The sequence below is a fragment of the Spermophilus citellus genome, assembly GCF_964194105.1.
Source record: "Spermophilus citellus genome assembly, chromosome: 12".
NCBI classification, from domain to species: domain Eukaryota; kingdom Metazoa; phylum Chordata; class Mammalia; order Rodentia; family Sciuridae; genus Spermophilus; species Spermophilus citellus.
Genome location: NC_138198.1, coordinates 104,411,583 through 104,431,582, shown reverse-complemented (window position 1 = coordinate 104,431,582; position 20,000 = coordinate 104,411,583). Strand labels below are relative to the sequence as shown.

The window sequence follows — 20,000 nt, the reverse complement described above, 5'->3', positions numbered from 1 at the left end:
GCTAGTAAACATCAATCATCATTAAGTCTCATTCTGCTAAATTTTTACTCTATTTTGGTACAAACTTTGAAGGAAATAAAAAATCATAATTATGCTATAAAAACATAAAGTGTGCTTTTCCAGAGGTAACAATGACTTGTACAAAACTAAAGGATAACTTGATATTTAAAATAGTTTCCAGATTAAATGAGAGAACCCAGATCCCACAACCTGAAAGCATTTCTATTTAGAAACTCTAATTTCTTACACTGCATTTAACAACTTGTATTCATAATTTTTATGAAATTTTTATGAAAGTTTTAAGTTAGCATTTCAACAATGGACCTATTAGAAATATAAATTATTAGAACAAACTGATTCCTTCACGGAGTTTCCATTTTTTCATTTTGTGCGTATTAATAGTTTCTGCGATTTGTTAAAAACTGGATTCTCTCTTCCACCCTCCTATGATTTGGATGGAATTTGGAAACAAGTCCTGGCCTTGCAAGAGCTTTATTTTCCCCACACCTCATTAAGGCCAATATAAACCTGAGACACCATCAGAACCCCAAGAACGATAGCCACAGGATTCACTGTTGTTGGATATTCCAACGGAACTATGAATGCCAAAAGGAAGTAAGTAAAAGTGTAGTCAGGATCAGGTGTTCACATAAAAATTCCGCAGTGCCTGGAGCTCGGGGCAGTGCAGTCAATAGTTACGTTGGTAATAACACCCACTCATACCGGTGATATATTGCTAGTCCCTTTCTCACAATAATTAATTTGACACAGATTCCCAGAGAAACTTGTTCCACATTGATTTTCCATATCACAATTTCATTCTCACATTATTCAGGAAAGTATGTAGGTGGTAGGTTATACAATATTATTATCTTGTATTGAATGGGAGACAAGACGTGGAAGGGATGAAAACATTACTGAAATAAGCAACTTTCAGGTGAAGAATATATTTTGTTAAATTTATATTGGAATCTTGACTCCAAGGAATTTATCCTTTTGGCTCTTTGGCTGGGAATATTGAGATTTTTTTATGTTATTTGTTTTGTTTATTTCTTTTAAGACAGAATCTCCCTATGTTGCCTAGGCTGGTCTTGAATTCCTGGGCTTAAGCCATTTGCCCTCCTCAGTCTCCGGAGTGGCTTGGACTACAGTTGTGCACCACTGCACAGGCCCTGTATGTGAAGTTTTAAACCCCTAAAAGTGTTTAAGGGTTTGAGTTGTCATGGGACTTAATTTGAAGTTTCTTCAACTGTCCTTGCTTGTAGGAGAAATTTGCTTGTATTGAAATACACATTTGAGAAAATCTCAGAGTAGGCACCCAATTGGCCTGTTTTGATATTAATATATTTACTCGTGGTCAGATTCCAAGAATCCATTTATTTGGCAAAGTGTCAAAAATTCAGATGAATCCAAGAGATTATGAGCATTTGTGATAAGCAGCCTTGGAGCAAGAGTAACCAAATGCCTTATCCGGTGCTCACTGCTGCTTAGTGGAAATATTTCTCCCATGCGACAAAGGTTAACATCTACACATACAGGATAGTGTTTACTTATTTACTCACTGACTCCGCAATTAGATTCGAATGCATACTGTGTGATCGGTACTTTGCTAGGCCCTAGAGATTCAAGTAGAAATCAACACCACTCTGACCTTGAGTTGCTGCCAATCAAGAGGAGGAGACAGACTAGCTATGCTGCAGTAGAAATACTATGATAAGGATCTACACAAAATTGCATCCAGCCAAGTTTATATTAGTAACACTGTGTTGCTTTCATCAATGTCTAATCCAGTCATTATTATTGAAAATAACTATTTAATTTCTTTGCATATGCAACTATAACATTGAAGAGTGATCTGTCTCTTCCAACTGCCTGATAAGTCAGAATGCAATTTTTAATTTTTATATGAATTTTTTCTCTCCCGTGGTAGTCATAAATGTAGTTCATCACGAAATTCCAATGACTTTTTCCTAAACAACTAAGGACATAGAAATATCTTCAAGTCATAGTTACTTGCATTAACTGACCCCTAATGCAAATACTTAGTTCCAGTAGATTTTTTTTTGGTTCAACATTTAATTCAGTTTAGCCTTTCTTCATCCTTTCAGCCTCATTGGTAAGTTACTTTGCAGCAATTTTTTGAAGAGATTATATTTTTAAATGATTTTTTAAAACCTCTTTGTTAATGGCTATTAACCTTATACAGAATCTATGTTTGTACTTCTGTATAATTAGAAGGGCCAAACATTGAAGTTCTTAATTAGCCTAAATTTCCCAAAAAGCCAGTAGACCTTTTATCTATAGAACCCTTTAAAAGTGGACCACGCTTAAAATCAAACCCAGTAGATTGAGGAGATCGTAGTTTGGTCAAAATATTACGTACTCAAAAATATAAATGACAGCATTTCGCCTGCAATCCCAGAATTAGGGTTTTGCATATTCGTTTTGAATAACTTCAGTGAAGTTAAGTGATTTGAAATTGAATGCACTAGGGTAAGCTGGTAAGACAGCTCAAAGCTATTGCAGGTCAAGGAAATCAGGGAAGTGGAGTCATCCCCACTTCCCAATCCCTTTCATTGTAGAAATGCCAGCACCATCAGACCCTGAGCGTGGCTGCATCTTGTTATATGTATAGAAGTTTTAAAATCAATTTGATTTCCACTGGCATGATTCTCTAGTGTACTTAATATGCTGTGGATGGATTTCTGAGAATAGTAAGAAGCAGTTACACTTCTCATGAATATATAGCAGATGAGGCACTCTGATTTATTATTCCATTCTATTTTAGAACGGGCTTATGATTTAAAAAAAAAAAGGAAAGGAAGAAGAGAAATTCTTAAAAGCACAGAATAGTAGATCTAGGTTGTAATTCTCTCACTTATTAGGTAAATTCAACTAAGTTTGTGTCTCAATTTATCTGCCTGTAAATTTTGATGAAACCTCTAACCTCTAATTTAGTACAAACTTTTACTTTTTTCTAATGTATTTTGAGGTCTTTCAATAATATGTACTCAAAATTAAATAATCCATATGTTTCACATATCAGTTTCTTTTTATTGACAAAAATATTTTCTTACTAATGATTTTTTAAAAAATGTATATAAAACTCAAGGAGATAGAGAAGGACAATAAAAAAAACTTTCTAGAAAAAAATATTAAATAGCATTAACTCACAACACTAATTCTAAAACTCAAGAAAAATCTTGCATGGACTCAAGATTCAATGATCAAAGATGTTTAATATACTGATTCAAGAAGCAATATTTATACAACTCACAGTAAGTTTTGATCATAAGTTATAAAGTTTTCATTACTCTTGGGTTTAATTGTTATCCCACCAGCATTACTTAATCTTTCACTTGCTTTTCCCCAACCCCCACTAATGGAGTTAATATTTAGTTCATTCTATAGAATACCCTCTCCAGTGATATTGATTTTCTTTTTTCTTCTGCTCTGTGACCTCACTAAAGTGCCAAACATCACAGGGGAAGTAGTTTAATGTAGAAATTTAGCACCAAGAAATTAGCAGAAGTCTATGTCCCATTGATAGAGGAGAAAATTATTTAACCTTGCCTTCTATATAATTGATTTTTTAATGTCTTGATGAAAAGCACACTTTAAAAATTCTATGAACCTAAGCAAAAATAAAAATAAAAGAAAAATACAATTATTCATAGTTAAAAACATAAAAATTAAAAATAAAGAATCTCTGAACCATATATTGTACTAAATTTGGGTTATTCTTAAACCCACTAGTTATACCAACTGTAGATTAATTTTTTTCTTTTTTTTTATTGGTTGTTCACAACATTACAAAGCTCTTGACATATCATATTTCATACATTAGATTGAAGTGGGTTATGAACCCCCAATTTTACCCCAAATGCAGATTGCAGAATCACGTCGGTTACACATCCACAATTTTACATAATGCCCTATTAGTAACTGTTGTATTCTGCTACCTTTCCTATCCCCTACTATCCCCCCTCCCCTCCCCTCCCATCTTCTCTCTCTACCCCATCTACTGTAATTCATTTCTCTCCTTGTTTATTTTCCCATTCCCCTCACAACCTCTTATATGTAATTTTGTATAGCAATGAGGGTCTCCCTTCATTTCCATGCAATTTCCCTTTTCTCTCCCTTTCCCTCCCATCTCATGTCTCCGTTTAATGTTAATCTTTTCTTCTTGCTCTTCCTCCCTGCTCTGTTCATAGTTGCTCTCATTATATCAAAGAAGACATTTGGTATTTGTTTTTTAGGGATTGGCTAGCTTCACTAAGCATAATCTGCTCTAGTGCCATCCATTTCCCTGCAAATTCTATGATTTTGTCATTTTTTATTGCTGCATAGTACTCCATTGTGTATAGATGCCACATTTTTTTTATCCATTCATCTATTAAAGGGCATCTGGGTTGGTTCCACAGTCTAGCTATTGTGAATTGTGCTGCTATGAACATCGATGTGGCAGTATCCCTGTAGTACGCTCTTTTAAGGTCTTCAGGGAATAGTCCGAGAAGGGCAATAGCAGGGTCAAATGGTGGTTCCATCCCCAGCTTTCCCAGGAATCTCCATACTGCTTTCCAAATTGGCCGCACCAATTTGCAGTCCCACCAGCAATGTACAAGTGTACCCTTTTCTCCACATCCTCGCCAGCACTTGTTGTTGTTTGACTTCATAATGGCTGCCAATCTTACTGGAGTGAGATGGTATCTTAGGGTGGTTTTGATTTGCATTTCTCTGACTACTAGAGATGGTGAGCATTTTTTTCATGTACTTCTTGATTGATTGTATATCCTCCTCTGAGAAGTGTCTGTTCAGGTCTTTGGCCCATCTGTTGATTGGGTTATTTGTTATCTTATTGTCTAATTTTTTGAGTTCTTTGTATACTCTGGATATTAGGGCTCTATCTGAAGTGTGAGGAGTAAAGATTTGTTCCCAGGATGTAGGTTCCCTATTTACCTCTCTTATTGTTTCTCTTGCTGAGAAAAAACTTTTTAGTTTAAGTAAGTCCCATTTGTTGATTCTTGTTATTAACTCTTGTGCTATGGGTGTCCTATTAAGGAATTTGGAGCCCGACCCCACAATATGTAGATCGGAGCCAACATTTTCTTCTATCAGACGCAGAGTCTCTGATTTGATATCAAGCTCCTTGATCCATTTTGAGTTAACTTTTGTGCATGGCGAGACAAAGGGATTCAGTTTCATTTTGTTGCATATGGATTTCCAGTTTTCCCAACACCATTTGTTGAAGATGCTATCCTTCCTCCATTGCATGCTTTTAGCCCCTTTATCAAATATAAGATAGTTGTAACTTTGTGGATTAGTCTCTGTGTCCTCTATTCTATACCATTGGTCCACCCGCCTGTTTTGGTACCAGTACCATGCTGTTTTTGTCACTATTGCTCTGTAATATAGTTTGAAATCTGGTATCGCTATACCACCTGATTCACACTTCCTGTTTAGAATTGCTTTTGCTATTCTGGGTCTTTTATTTTTCCATATGAATTTCATGATTGCTTTATCTATTTCTACAAGAAATGCCATTGGGATTTTGATTGGCATTGTATTAAACCTATAGAGAACTTTTGGTAATATCGCCATTTTGATGATGTTAGTTCTGCCTATCCATGAACAGGGTATATTTTTCCATATTCTAAGATCTTCTTCTACTTCTCTCTTTAGGGTTCTGTAGTTTTCATTGTATAAATCTTTCACCTCTTTTGTTAGGTTGATTCCCAAGTATTTTATTTTTTTTGAGGATATTGTGAATGGAGTGTTTTTCCTCATTTCCGTTTCAGAAGTTTTGTCGCTGATATACAGAAATGCCTTTGATTTATGCGTGTTGATTTTATATCCTGCCACTTTGCTGAATTCATTTATTAGTTCTAGTAGTTTCTTTGTAGACCCTTTTGGGTCTTCTAGGTATAGAATCATGTCATCTGCAAATAGTGATAATTTAAGTTCTTCTTTTCCTATTTTTATGCCTTTAATTTCTTTCGTCTAATTGCTCTGGCCAGTGTTTCGAGAACTATATTGAATAGAAGTGGTGATAGAGGACATCCCTGTCTTGTTCCAGATTTTAGAGGGAATGCCTTTAACTTTTGTCCATTCAGAATGATGCTAGCCTGAGGCTTAGCATAGATAGCTTTTACAATGTCAAGGTAAGTTCCTGTTATCCCTAGTTTTTCTAATGTTTTGAACATAAAGGGATGCTGTACTTTGTCGAATGCTTTTTCTGCGTCTATCGAGATGATCATATGGTTCTTATCTTTAAGTCTATTGATGTGGTGAATAACATTTATTGATTTCCGTATATTGAACCATCCTTGCATCCCAGGGATGAATCCTACTTGATCATGGTGCACAATTTTTTTGATGTGTTTTTGTATTCGATTCGCCAGAATTTTATTGAGGATTTTTGCATCTAGGTTCATTAGAGATATTGGTCTGTAGTTTTCTTTCTTTGAGGTGTCTTTGTCTGGTTTCGGAATCAGGGTGATGTTGGCCTCATAGAATGAATTTGGAAGAGCTCCCTCTTTTTCTATTTCCTGAAATAACTTGAAAAGTATTGGTTTTAATTCTTTTATAAAGGTTTTGTAAAACTCCGCTGTATACCCATCCGGTCCTGGGCTTTTCTTGGTTGGTAGTCTTTTGATGGCTTCTTCAATTTCATCCATTGATATTGGTCTGTTCAAATTGTGTGTATCCTCCTGACTCAGTCTGGGCAAATCATATGACTTAAGAAATGTGTTGATGTCTCCACTATCTTCTATTTTATTGGAATATAGGTTTTCAAAATAATTTCTAATTTTCTTCTGTATTTCTATAGCATCTGTTATGATATTGCCTTTTTCATCCCGTATGTTAGTAATTTGAGTTCTCTCTCTTCTTCTTTTCGTTAGCATGGCTAAAGGTCTGTCGATCTTATTTATTTTTTCAAAGAACCAACTTTTAGTTTTGTTAATTTTTTCAATAGTTTCTTTTGTTTCAATTTCATTGATTTCCGCTCTGATTTTAATTATTTCTTGCCTTCTGCTACATTTGCTGTTGTTTTGCTCTTCCTTTTCTAGGGCTTTGAGATGAAGTGTGAGCTCATTTATTTGTTGGTTTTTTCTTTTTTTGAGGAATGACCACCAGGCGATGAATTTTCCTCTTAAAACTGCTTTCATTGTGTCCCATAGATTCCGATATGTTGTGTCTGTATTTTCATTTATCTCTAAGAATTTTTTGATTTCCTCCTTTATGTCTTCTGCAACCCATTGATCATTCAGTAACATATTGTTCATTTTCCATGTGATGTAGGATTTTTCCTTCCTTCTTTTATCATTGATTTCCAGTTTCATTCCATTATGATCAGATAAAATGCATGGTATTATCTCCACCCCTTTATATTTACTGAGGAATGCCCTATGGCATAATATATGGTCTATTTTTGAGAAGGATCCATGTGCTGCTGAGAAAAAAGTATATCCATTTGATGATGGTTGATATATTCTATATATGTCAGTTAAGTCTAGGTTATTGATTGTGATATTGAGTTCTATAGTTTCTTTATTCAACTTTTGTTTGGAGGATCTGTCCAATGGTGAGAGAGGTGTGTTGAAGTCACCGATAATTATTGTGTTGTGGTCTATTTGATTCTTGAACTTGAGGAGAATTTGTTTTATGAATGTCGCAGCACCATTATTTGGTGCATAAATATTGATAATTGTTATGTCTTGTTGATGAATGGTTCCTTTTAACAGTATATAATGTCCTTCTTTATCCCTTTTGATTAACTTAGTCTTGAAGTCGATTTTATTCGATATGAGGATGGCCACCCCTGCTTGCTTACGAGGACCGTGTGGGTGGTATATTTTTTCCCATCCTTTCACCTTCAGCCTGTGTATGTCTTTTCCAATCAGATGTGTCTCCTGGAGGCAGCATATTGTTGGATTTGTTTTTTTAAATCCATGATACCAGCCTATGTCGCTTTATTGGAGAGTTTAAGCCATTAACATTCAGAGTTACTATTGATATATGGTTTGTACTTCCATCCATGTTTGATTACTTATCCTTTTTAAAAAAAATTTAGTTTGTTTCTCCATGATTATCTTTCCCCTCGCCCTCTATCTTTACCAAGGCACTTCCCACTGATGGTTTTGGTTATTGTTTTTCATTTCTTCCTCGTGTAGTGTTTTGCTCAAAATGCTTTGCAATGCTGGTTTTCTGGCTGCAAATTCTTTTAACTTTTGTTTATCATGAAAGATTTTTATTTCTTTGTCATACCTGAAGCTTAATTTTGCTGGATACAGAATTCTTGGTTGGCATCCATTGTCTTTCAGTGTTTGAAATACATTGTTCCATGACCTTCTTGCTTTCAGTGTCCGTGATGAAAAATCCATTGTTAACCTTATTGGTTTACCCCTGAATGTAATCTGTCTCCTTTCTCTTGTAGCTTTTAATATTTTCTCTTTGTTCTGTATATTGGATATCTTCATAACAATGTGTCTTGGCGTTGGTCTACTGTGATTTTGTGTGCTTGGTGTCCTGTATGCATCTTCAATTTGTATATCTGTTTCCTTTTTTATTTCTGGAAAGTTTTCTGTAATTATTTCATTCAGCAGGTTACTCATTCCCTTGGTTTGAATCTCTGTACCTTCTTCTATCCCGATGATTCGTAAGTTTGTTTTTTTTATGTTATCCCATAACTCTTGGATGTTTTTCTCGTGATTTTTTACCAACCTTTCTGAGTTGGCTAGACTCTTTTCAAGATGATATATTTTGTCTTCATTATCTGACGTTCTGGCTTCTACTTGCTCCACTCTGTTAGTGATACTCTCAATTGAGTTTTTAATTTGGTTTATCATTTCCTTCATTTCTAGAATTATTGTTTGATTATTTTTTATAATCTCTATCTCTTGATAAAGATGCTTAACTTCTTCTTTTATCTGTTTATGTAATACATTCTCAATGTGTTCTTTCGCTGCTTGAATTTGCTGTCTTGTATCCTCTTTAAGGTTCCATTCCATCTGTCTAAGGTGTTCCTTGAGTTCTTTATATGACCATTTTTCTGATGACTCTAGGTCCTCCTGAATATTTAGGCTGTCCTGCATTGTTTGTACTCCTTTTATTCCTTGCTTTTTGAAGCTGCTCATGTTACTTCTTGTTCTATTTGACTGATGAGTTACTGTTTACTCCTATAAATTTATTTGATGCTTGGGAGGAAAGGTATTAGAAGGGAAGGGAAGAAGTCACTAAAGAGAATGAGAGTAAGCAGGTAGAATTCAAGGAAGGGGGGATAAGATAATTGAAAATAAATGCAAAGACAAAAGAAGAAAAAAATAGGAAATAAAAAAAGAAAAAAAAATTTTTAAAAAAATAATAAAAAAATTAAAATTAAAATTAGAAGAAAAAAAATTTTAAAAAAAATTGTAAAAAAAAAATTTAAAAAAACAACAAGAAAGAAAAATGAAAATGAAAGAAAAACCCAAATCAAAAAAAAGAGAAAAGAAAAAAAAAAGAAAAAAAAACTAATAAATGCAGTCTTAGAGTTTGATTAACTTCTCTTCCAGTAGGTCGCGCTGTGCCCACCAGGCCAAGTTTCTCCTGTCAATACATGGGAACCAATCACTGTGCAGCAGCTCCTCCCAGACTGGGCGAGTCTCCAATCCTGAGTGCCTAGGGCCTCCTCTTGTGTCTAGTCACTTCCCACTTTTCCTCTAGCCAGGCCCCTCTCACGGGCGCTGCTCACCACAATACTGGCTACATGCCACGTCTGCTGCTCCCGGGAGCCCTGTTTTCATGAACAACTGGACGCACTCTTCCAGTTTGCCATTCCCTCAGACCCTAAGTTTGTAGAGCTTGGGGTTGAGAATCCTCAGTGAATTTTACTTGCCCTCCGGTAGCCATGCCCCTGGTAGCTGGTGCAAGAGACCTCAGCTGTCAGCACTGGTGGGAGCGGTAGTTCCGCGCTGCGGGTCCCGCACCACCTCTGATTCCCTCGGTCTGGCTATCGCACTCACGGGAGAGCTGGGAGGGGCCCTTACGGGAGAGCTGGGAGGGGCCCTTAAGGTTTCCCCATGTGTGGAGAGGGAAGGCTAGGGAATTACACACCTGTATCCGCAGGTTTCAATGAAGTTATCTCCTCCGCCGCAGTCTGATGACGTCAGATCTCTGCCATGGTGGTATCTCTTGCAAATGGCGACAGTTCGTTTCCCTTTGCCGGGCGACCAATGCAACGGGTGGGTCCTTACTGTCTCTCCCAAGCCCCGTTTCAAACCTGTGGCCACTACCTATGAAGGCTCGGTAGGCATTTACCTCCGTAGGATGAGAAGGGCTGACCAGTTGTTTCAGCTGGATGGATTAGTGCTGACTCACAGCTGTTTGTCTGCGGGAAGCAGGCGAACGGGAGCTTGAATTCAGCCGATCTGGGCTCAGTGTGTGTTCTGAGAGGCCCAGGCTGTTCACCCCAGATCCACGTCAGCTCAGCATTGCCTAGTGATCCTGAGCAAACAGATTTAGGTTGTTTAAGACTCCCTATGCCTGCACAGCTGACGAGGTCAGAGACTTGATCTCTCTGCGCCTGCTGCCATATTGGAATCCCCTGTAGATTAATTTTGACCTCATCCTGTTTATACCTCTAAAATAGATTGTGAGAGAAAGAAAAAATTAAAAATTACAGAAAAACCTCAATTAAATCCACATTATAAAACTAAGATCAATTATTAAAAGTCAGTGTTTATTTGGGAATTAAATGTGCATGAATGGAGGCTATTCAACAGAGGTCAGGCCCAGTGCTGAGGTTTCTGGGAAGCAAGAAGGAAGAACCTTAGTCCAGCCTGAGGGGGCATGGGAACAGCATGCAGAGACCATTTGCAGCTTTCAGTGCAGGATGTATCTGCTCCCCTGCACCAGAACACAGGTGGTAGCACACAAGCCCATGAACTATGGAAACATTGGCTGCTTGACTGAAAGGATGGTTCTTCATCTAAACGTTAGAGTACATGTGTATCTCATGTGTGGACAAAGCCCCAGACTAAAATAATTTCCTCCAGTAAAGTTACCTTGAGTGGGCAATTATATGACATGCTTTCTTTCTATAAAAGGAAATATTTTTTCCAAATATTTTTCATCAGTGTTGTCAACAGCAGTACTAGGGGGACACAGAGGCCCTTTCAGTGACAAACAACTTGCTGGCAGCTGGCAGTATCTCTGAGTACCAGTTGAAGGCTCAAGGGAGAATTTATAAAGGAGATAGCCAAGACAAGAGCAGGAAACCAAGTGGAGGATGAAAGGAGGGGCAAGAGAGATTGCATTTCTGTAGAAGGGATGGGTGAAGGCCACATTCCTTACTCTTTACCCAAATGCATAGTTTTTCATATTGTTCCCATGCATATAGTATACCCCATGTATATACAGGTTACAATATTTAACCAATCTTATTTATTGAATTCAGTGATTGGCTTGAGAAGAGTGGTACTATTTAATCAACTTCTCTTCATGACCACAAACAGAACATGTCATCTCACCTACTCATTTGGTGGTAATTAAATGAGCTTAGACTGGGATGTAGCTCAGTGGTAGAGCCCTTGCGTAGCATGCCTGAAGCCCTGAGTTCGATCTCCAGCATCACAAAAAATAAAATAAAAGTAAATAACTAAATGAGTTCTAAAAGTGTAAGCTATTTTTACTTACTTGTATGTTCATTGATATTTTCCCATGTTTTGGTTGTAATTCAGTGCTATGGTTTGGTTTTCTAAAGATCAAATGGAACAAAACTAATTTCCTACTGGAATATCACCAACTTTCCCAGTAATCTGAAAATATAGAGTTAGCCTAACTTCATCAGAATGTATAAATGGATCAAAATGTGCTTCTTCATTTGTAGGACTGCGTTCATGTTTTAGAACCCTTTATGACACATGAGGATTTATGATAACACTAGTTGGTATTTCTTTCATAAATCAGAATGAGTTAAGTCCAAGTATTAGTGGAATACATTTGTATCCTTCCCTAGGGTAGGAATGATAGGGCTACCTGTAGGGCAGCATCTCCCTGTTCTCAGAAAACATATTTCTAGTGGAGAAGACCAGACTAACAGAGGAGAAACACTAGAATATTGGATACAAGGGGCAGAGGAAAGATGATAAGCATTTTGAACCACAACACAGGAAGGAGGTCAGTGGCATTTGCAGAAGTTGAGAAAGGCTTATAGAAGTGTCATTGAAGCCAGGCTGCTATAACAAAAACACCATAGATTTGGGTGTTTTAAGCAATGTTTATTTCTCATAGTTCTGGAGTCTGAGAAGTTCAGGATCAAGGTACCAGAAGATTCAGTGTTTGATGACAGCGCTCTTTCTGATTCATAAATAGCTATTTTTCTTGCTATGTTCTCATGTGGCAGAAAAGTGGGGAGGGAGCTCTCTGAGTCCTCTTTCATAAGGACACTAAAACCAGTCCTAAGGGTTCTACTCTCAAAACCTCCCAATCACCTCCCAAAGGCTGAACTATCGCATTGGAGATGAGGATCTCAATGTATGAGATTATTGGACAGATTCAAACATTGAGTCTATGACTGACAGGGATTTGGATGGCATTCTGACTTTAGATGGACAGGGAGGAGAGGGAAAGGTACCTTAAGTAAGAGAAACAGCGTAAGACAGAACCATCCAGTGGAAGTAGGAAATATAGACTTGACTTCAATAAAGGTTTTGTGTTGGCAGTGGACACCTCCATTCAGCAGGTGGGGCAAAGCTATGGGAGAACATGGAGGCTTCAAGGAAAAAGTCAGAGTGGATTCTTTGATATAGACCACTGGGAGTCTTTGCAGGTTCTTGAGCAGAGGTGTGGCATGATATGTGAGAGAAAGCAATTAGTTGCTCTTGTGCCTTGAAAGGTAATGATAATGAATTTACTGACTGATTTTTCTTTGTAGGTTCCAGTTCCTTCCTCGTTTGCTATTTACTGCTCATGTCTGCTGCAGTATGGCAGCATGGAATGGATTCTCACATCCATGTCTCTTGTATTTCCACTTTCCAATGGCTGAGTGAGGGCTGAACTAAGGGTAGTGCGGAGCCTTCACTTAGAACCTGGGACCACTTGGTTCTGGAGGACCCAGGAGAGGAACAGGAAAGCAGGAACCTTGTAGCCCCAGGCCCCCTGCTTCCATTGCAATGGCCGCAGTAAGGTTTCTCTAACATACATGATGCTGCCTCTGCCTGCTGGGGCTGCATGGAAACCATGCCGAGCACCGTAAGCTGGACCTGTGAAGGTACCCTGGTGGGGGCTATTGTGATCAGATCCCCCCAAAAGCAAGTTTTAGTCACATCTGTCCATAGGATGCACTATTCCTGAACATTAAAAAAAATTGTTTTGAATTTTGAGACGAGGTCTTAGTTCCCCACACTGTTCTTGAACTTTTGATCCTCCTGCCTCAGCCTCTGGAGTAGGTGTTGGTACAGGGGTGCATTTTATGCCCTGATTATTCGTTATGTTCCAACTTCAAACCACTCGACTGTTTTGTGTGGTCTGACTTAAGACATGTTTGAAACCAAATTCCTTCTGTGTGTAACATTCTCTCCTTTAGCTCTATACACGAAGACTGCTATGTTTCCCTACACTGCAACTTTTTTTTTTTAAAGGGAGACTATGAGGGAGAGGGAAGCCAGCATTTTAATGTTGGGATATTTCCAAACCCATTCATTAATTTTGTACAAGTAAAATGCATCTAACCTGATGGAATATTTATAAAAAGTGGAAGCTCACTGTCAATTAAATCACATTTATTTAATCTAGTATTAGACTGCCTTTTTTTTTAACCAGATGGTAAACATTAGCAGTAATAGTGAACAAACATCCAGGCTCCCAGAGGTCATTTTTAACCACCATTAACAATCTGGTTTTCACGGATTAGTAATATGCAAAAGGCAACCGTCCAGTAAAAGATGCACACAAGGCGGTCGAAGCGGCTTCTGTGCTCCTTGTTTACCTACCTTCTAACTATTTAAAAAATGCTTTGTAAGGGAAACATTTAAATCTTCTCAGCTCAAAAACTTTCAGTAAAATATCTGAAATAGACACTGATATCAACAAAACCTCCTCTAAGCTGATGAAAAGCAAAGCTTGTTATTAATGTCACCAGCAGATTTTCCTGTGGTTCACATTTCCATGTATTAGCTATCTGTTTAGTGGTTTCATACCATGTAAAACTTGACTAATTGTGAAGTGGAAAAGACAGGCATTTTTGCAAATCATATTTTAATTTTTAAACTGAATTATCAAAATGAAGTGTAATATAAAACAAACAGTACACAAAATATACTAAGGAGTCAAAAAGAATCCCATCCCTCATGTGATGAGAACATGGCTTCTAGAATTGCCTTTTCAGGAACAAATGATCTCATCTACATCATGTTTTGAGTGATCAAGAAAGTTGTAGAGTGATATAGCCTCGTTATATCCTGTAGATAAGTGCAAAGATATGTGTGGGCTGGTTCTTACTCTCATTCAGATTTAATATTGTATATGAGTGTGAAACTTCTATATGCTCAACTGGCTGACTGAGACTAAACAGGCAACACTGCACGTAATCTATATTTATTTTCATTTCAAAATACCATTATCCTTCCTTTACATATAAGTGATTTGTCTCAACCTTCATATTGTTCTTCTTTTAGATAATAGTATTATTAGGAATTATATCGAGGTCTATATTTAAACTATTTCACAGGTATTTCCTTGTTACTTTCTCTTTATGTGAAGAAAGCCAAAATTTCAAGGTTAAGAGTAAACATTAGCACCTAGGCCTATAGAGGTCACATCCAAGATGAGTGGGAATGAAGTTGTGTGGAAGTGACTAGCTAGTAGAGAAAATGCCTGCCATTAAAGAACTTAGGAATGCCAAGGATATTATTAAGCTCCATCCCTAACCATGCATGTGTTCAGAAATACTCACATACACACAGGCACAGATATTTGCAAACACATGAGCATGCTTAGCATGCACACACTCCTGAAAATCACCAGGTGGAGTGCAGAAATGCCATTTATAGTATCATGTTGAAGATTTTCCTGTTAGTCCATGATACCCAAGTATAAGTTGCTGCTTTGGGGAGAAATTCTGTTCTCTTTTCATAGAAAAATTTACCTTGGCAATTAAATTTTCTAGTATTCCTACAAGTGCCTGGGGCCATTACAGTTTGTTTCTTTTTTTCCGGGAGCGGGATACTGGGGATTGAACTTAGGAGCACTCAACCACTGAGCCACATTCCTAGCCCTATTTTGTATTTTATTTAGAGACAGGGTTTCACTGAGTTGCTTAATGCCTCACCATTGCTGAGGCTGGCCTTGAACTCACAATCCTCCTGTCTCAGTCTCCTGAGCTGCTGGGATTACAGGTGTGTGCCATCATTTTGTTTCTTGCTGAGGGAAATGATAAATAGGAGAGAATTGATACAATGAATTCTTGCTTATGCCATAATTTAGAATTTATGACCTCCTGGATTATTTTCAATAACAACTGAAGATACTTTATTGAAGGGTTATTGTGTCTCCAGGACGATGTTAAGCACCAGCCATGCAGAAAAGACAGAGCCCCTTCCTCCAAGTGGCACATGGCCTAGTAGGTGAGGAAGAAGAATAGGCAGACAGGACCACAACCTGTGCAAGATTCTCTCAGGACACAGAGGAGGGATCTAGCCTCTTGGAGCTGGGGAAGGGAATCCATAAAACCTTTTCAGGGCACTCCTCCTCATACCAGGGATTGAACCCAGGGGTCCTCTACCATTGAGCTACATCCCAATCCTTTTTATTTTTTATTTTGAGGCAGGGTTTCACTAAGCTCCCCAGAGAGTGACCTTGATTTTGCAATCCTCCTGCCTTGGCCTTCCAAGCCACTGGGATTACAGCCATGGGCCATCATACCCAGTGTCAGAGTGCCTCTATCTGTTCTACCATACCTCTCTAGACAAGGGTAGAAAGCTTAATTACATTACTTGGATATTGCAGAAATCAGTTTGAAGTTTGAAGATACAATTATCTGCTTAGTTGAATGATTGAATTTCTTTGGTTTATTTATATTTTCTGGATTATGTAGTAAAGCTAAACAATTTTTTAAAAGTCCTATCTACAGTAAATTTTTTTTCCGGGAGGGGATACAGGGGATTGAACTCAGGAGCACTCAACACCGGAAAAAAAATTTACTGTAGATAGGACTTTTAAAAAATTGTTTAGCTTTCTATTACTCTACCCAGCACAAGAAAAATAAGTAAGAATAACAATCTAACATTTACCCACAACATAGTTGGGGTTTGTTGTTTGTTTGTTTGTTTGGTGCTGGGGATTGAACCCAGGGCCTTGGGCATGCTAGGCATGTACTCTACCATGGAGTTACACCCCAAGGTCCCACAGTATAATTTTTATTGGTCCAAAATGAGTAGCTAAAAGACTATCCACAAGCAAGTAAATATTTAAAAACAAGTAGATAACTAATTTCATATCTCTGTTTTAAGTTGATTTTTTTTTTAATAAGCCATCCATTGCCAAGAAACCCCTTCAGGGTTATCCATGCTAAATGAACAACTCAAGGCTTTCCCCCACTTCTTTTTCACTGCCCCACATTTTAGGGACCTGAGAATTCTAGGAGGCTTTTCCCTCTGTGGTCTTGAGGGCCTCCTAGTTGAAATCAGGCTACTTCACTCTTCACTTCAGGGAGGAGAGCAGCTCTGATCAGAAATTTCTGCCAGAAATCCAAACTTGCCCAGCCTGCTCTTTTGCCCATTCCAGCAATTACTTGTGTTGTAAAGGATGGAAGTTGTGGGGAACCTGGAGAAGGGTGAACTTCAGGATTCTGCTTTCACTGGAGCTGCTGAGCACAGGCCAGGCAGTTCTGCCCTCCTTTTCTGTAGCTCCCTCCACGGTTCAGGAGAATTGTACCTGCGCAAATGAAAACCACACTTGGGTCTGAGCAGTTCTAATTTCAGGTTATTATTAAATAAACTCTTTTGTAGATATTCAAAGAAAATGCAAAGAAAGACTTTCAGAAAATAGCCTACACAAAACTAATAATATTTTTCTCCTTTTTTAAAAGGTGAACATACACAAGAAACCAGTTCACCTCATTCACTCAAAAAGGATGTAGAAAATATGGGGAAAGGTAAAGAAAAAGTTTTCATCCTGTAGAACTTCTCTTAGCTTTAAAAGACTATGGAGATAATAAGAGGATATTTTTGTTCTACACCATATTTTAAGCTTGACAAGCAACATATGAATAATATATGGACCATTGGGTGGATATAATTGAGATTAATGCATACATATCAATCAATACATGACACTGTAATACAATACTTTAAAATAATATATTACATTGATTTATATTCATGGATTTCTGCACAAAATCTATCCTATGTCTATGCAACACTTTTTAAACTGGTAAAATATTTTGTCTTATAATAATAAATTGCCATATATAACAGTTCTCTAGAGAGTTATTTATAAAGATTAGTAAAATGACTCTTCTTTTTTTCCCTATTAGAAGAACTTCAGAAGGTTTTATTTGAACAAATAGATTTACGGAGACGACTGGAACAAGAATTCCAAGTGTTAAAAGGAAATACATCTTTCCCAGTATTCAGTAAGAAATCACTTTTATTTCATTGAATTTGTGATATTTGCTGACATTTCTATTATTAGCCTTAAGAATGTGATTTTAAGTATTAAGGGATTAAATACAATCCCAGACAGGCTTTCCATGGTCTAAATATTCATAAATTATAGTCTTTTATTTATGCTTTCAATTGGCTCACAGATAAAATTCCTTACAAAAACCTTTTGGTATTTATGTATTGATATGTGTATGTGTGTGTATGTATAGTGTCTATTTAAAAATACATATATAGACATGTAATTAAAATGTAAATATATTCATATATTCAGATTGTATGTTTTTAAACAAAATAATTACAAGTATTTATTATTATCTAAGATAGGAAAAGCAAAAGAACTCTTATTCTTAAATATCTCTGGATGGATACCTGGTGCTTGCAATATATATAAATATGAAAATTTAAACTTTAACAATTTAATGCACATGAATCTTTTGTTACAGTAGTACCTCCTTATCTTTGGGGATACATTTGAAGATTCCCATTAAATGCATGAAACTGCCTTTGGGACCTACATATACTGATTCTTCCTAAACCTATATACCTAATGATAAAGTGTAATTTACAAAGGGATTAACAACAACAATAATAAAATAGAAAAATAACAACCATATAGTATAGTGAAAGTTATTTAAAATTTATGAATTGCTTATTTCTGTAATTTTTCATTTAATACTTTTGGACTATGGTTGACCTTGGGTATCTGAATTAAGAGGGGACTACTGTAATTAAAACTGATATAACTAGATGAAAATGGATATAACTTTAGACGTTTTGCATTCTCAATTAGCAATGAATGTTAAAACTCCATTCCAAATGTGGGGCAGGAGACATTGTAGCCTAAAAACTATCATTCTGCTCCTAGAGTCTTGGAATTTTGGAAATATTTTATAGAAGGTATCCAAAGTTCTAAAATTCACCTGCCCTGAGCTGGGTCACATGGGACAAATGCATCCAAGTAGTGTTTTTCAAGATTTCTGGAGTTTCATTTAGTCAGATTCACCTCTTCCGAGAAAGTGGGAAAGCAAACAATATGTACACTTTTTAAAAATTATATAAATTTAAAATTAACTTTTTCTGAGACACTTCTTTAGAATACCAACAGGACCCTCGCTGTTAATCTGGGCATCACAAAATTCGAGTTGATAGTTCTGTGCCAGAGCCACAGACTGCATCCAGCATCTGTAAGATTTTGTAGTAACTGTGACCATTTTGATCGTGTGAACTTGAAGGTCTGTGCTCACCAAAGCTTCCCAGGTGCCAAAGTCAACACAAATGAAAGTGGACGCCAGGAGCATTTGTGAATAGCACCAGGTTCTGGCAACCTGTCAAACTGAGTTTCAATAATACTTAGTGGGAACTCAACACGAGGAGGTAGCTGAGTGTTGGAGGAGAGCTCTGACCACAGGAGCAGGAGGGTCTGCCAAGTTTATGATCTCTTTGGAACTCCAAGACAGGTTTGGGGCTCCAGGGCTTCAGTGTTTTAAATCCAGAGAATTCCTCTGAGCCTCAGAATAAAATCGAAGGCAGGAGAACAGCCAATAACTTTGGGTAGTATATTTAGGAACATCATGACATTTGTAGCTTCAAGAAAAGAAAAATATTAAAAATACCTTTGAAGCCTTAAAAAAAAAAACAGGTGCTTGGACAGGATTCAGAATTCTCTACCTTCTAAAGCTATATCTTTATTTTATTTTTATGTGGTCCTAAGGATTGAACCCAGTGCTTCATGCATGCTAGATGAGCACTCTACCCCAGCCCCCTAAAGCTACATCTTAAGAAAGATTGTATCTTACAGTTCTTTGCAGCAAGGAGCAGACGGCAAATGATTTATTTCCCTGTGGTTGGTATTTATCTAATTGTAGAGTTTGCAAAGCCCTGCTTTAGATCAGTGAAGTGGGTCCAAGTCCCATTGAATCCCTAACGTGCCCTTTTAGCTCCCCCATGAAGCCAGTGTAGCCATAATTTATCCTATTAATAAAAAAAGAACTAATTAACAGTCATTTAAGGAATTGACTAAGTTACAATAATTTATACATTTTCCTTAGTAACTGCTCTATTGTACACTGTGCATAATACATTTCTGTTAAAAAAATATTGCTATGATTGGACAGTTGCAATTCAAATCTATCATTCATTATTTTGATCTGAATTTAAATAAATCCTCTGTGATTGCCACATGTATAAAACACTTTGATTGAATAACAACAACAACATTTTCCACTTTTTTTAAAATCTGTAACATACTTGACTGACCAAGGAAGTGGCATGTGTGTGCCCAAGTTTGAGTAATGTGTGGTTTCCACACACCACAAAGAGGCAGTCAATTTCACACGGATGGAAATAGCAAATGCG

At 37.1% G+C, this 20,000-nt stretch overlaps 1 protein-coding gene across 1 annotated transcript in view; it reads left to right on the top strand.

Moving 5' to 3' along the window:
• The window catches only part of SKOR2 (SKI family transcriptional corepressor 2), a gene marked incomplete at its 3' end in the record, with an annotated part of 41,374 nt that overhangs the window by 6,542 nt on the left and 14,832 nt on the right, over positions 1-20,000 (top strand). The window contains exons 4-5 of the mRNA XM_081263211.1: positions 17,069-17,134; positions 17,516-17,614. Coding sequence (XP_081119337.1) covers positions 17,069-17,134; positions 17,516-17,614 — 165 coding nt within the window. The remainder of the gene's footprint in view (positions 1-17,068; positions 17,135-17,515; positions 17,615-20,000) is intronic.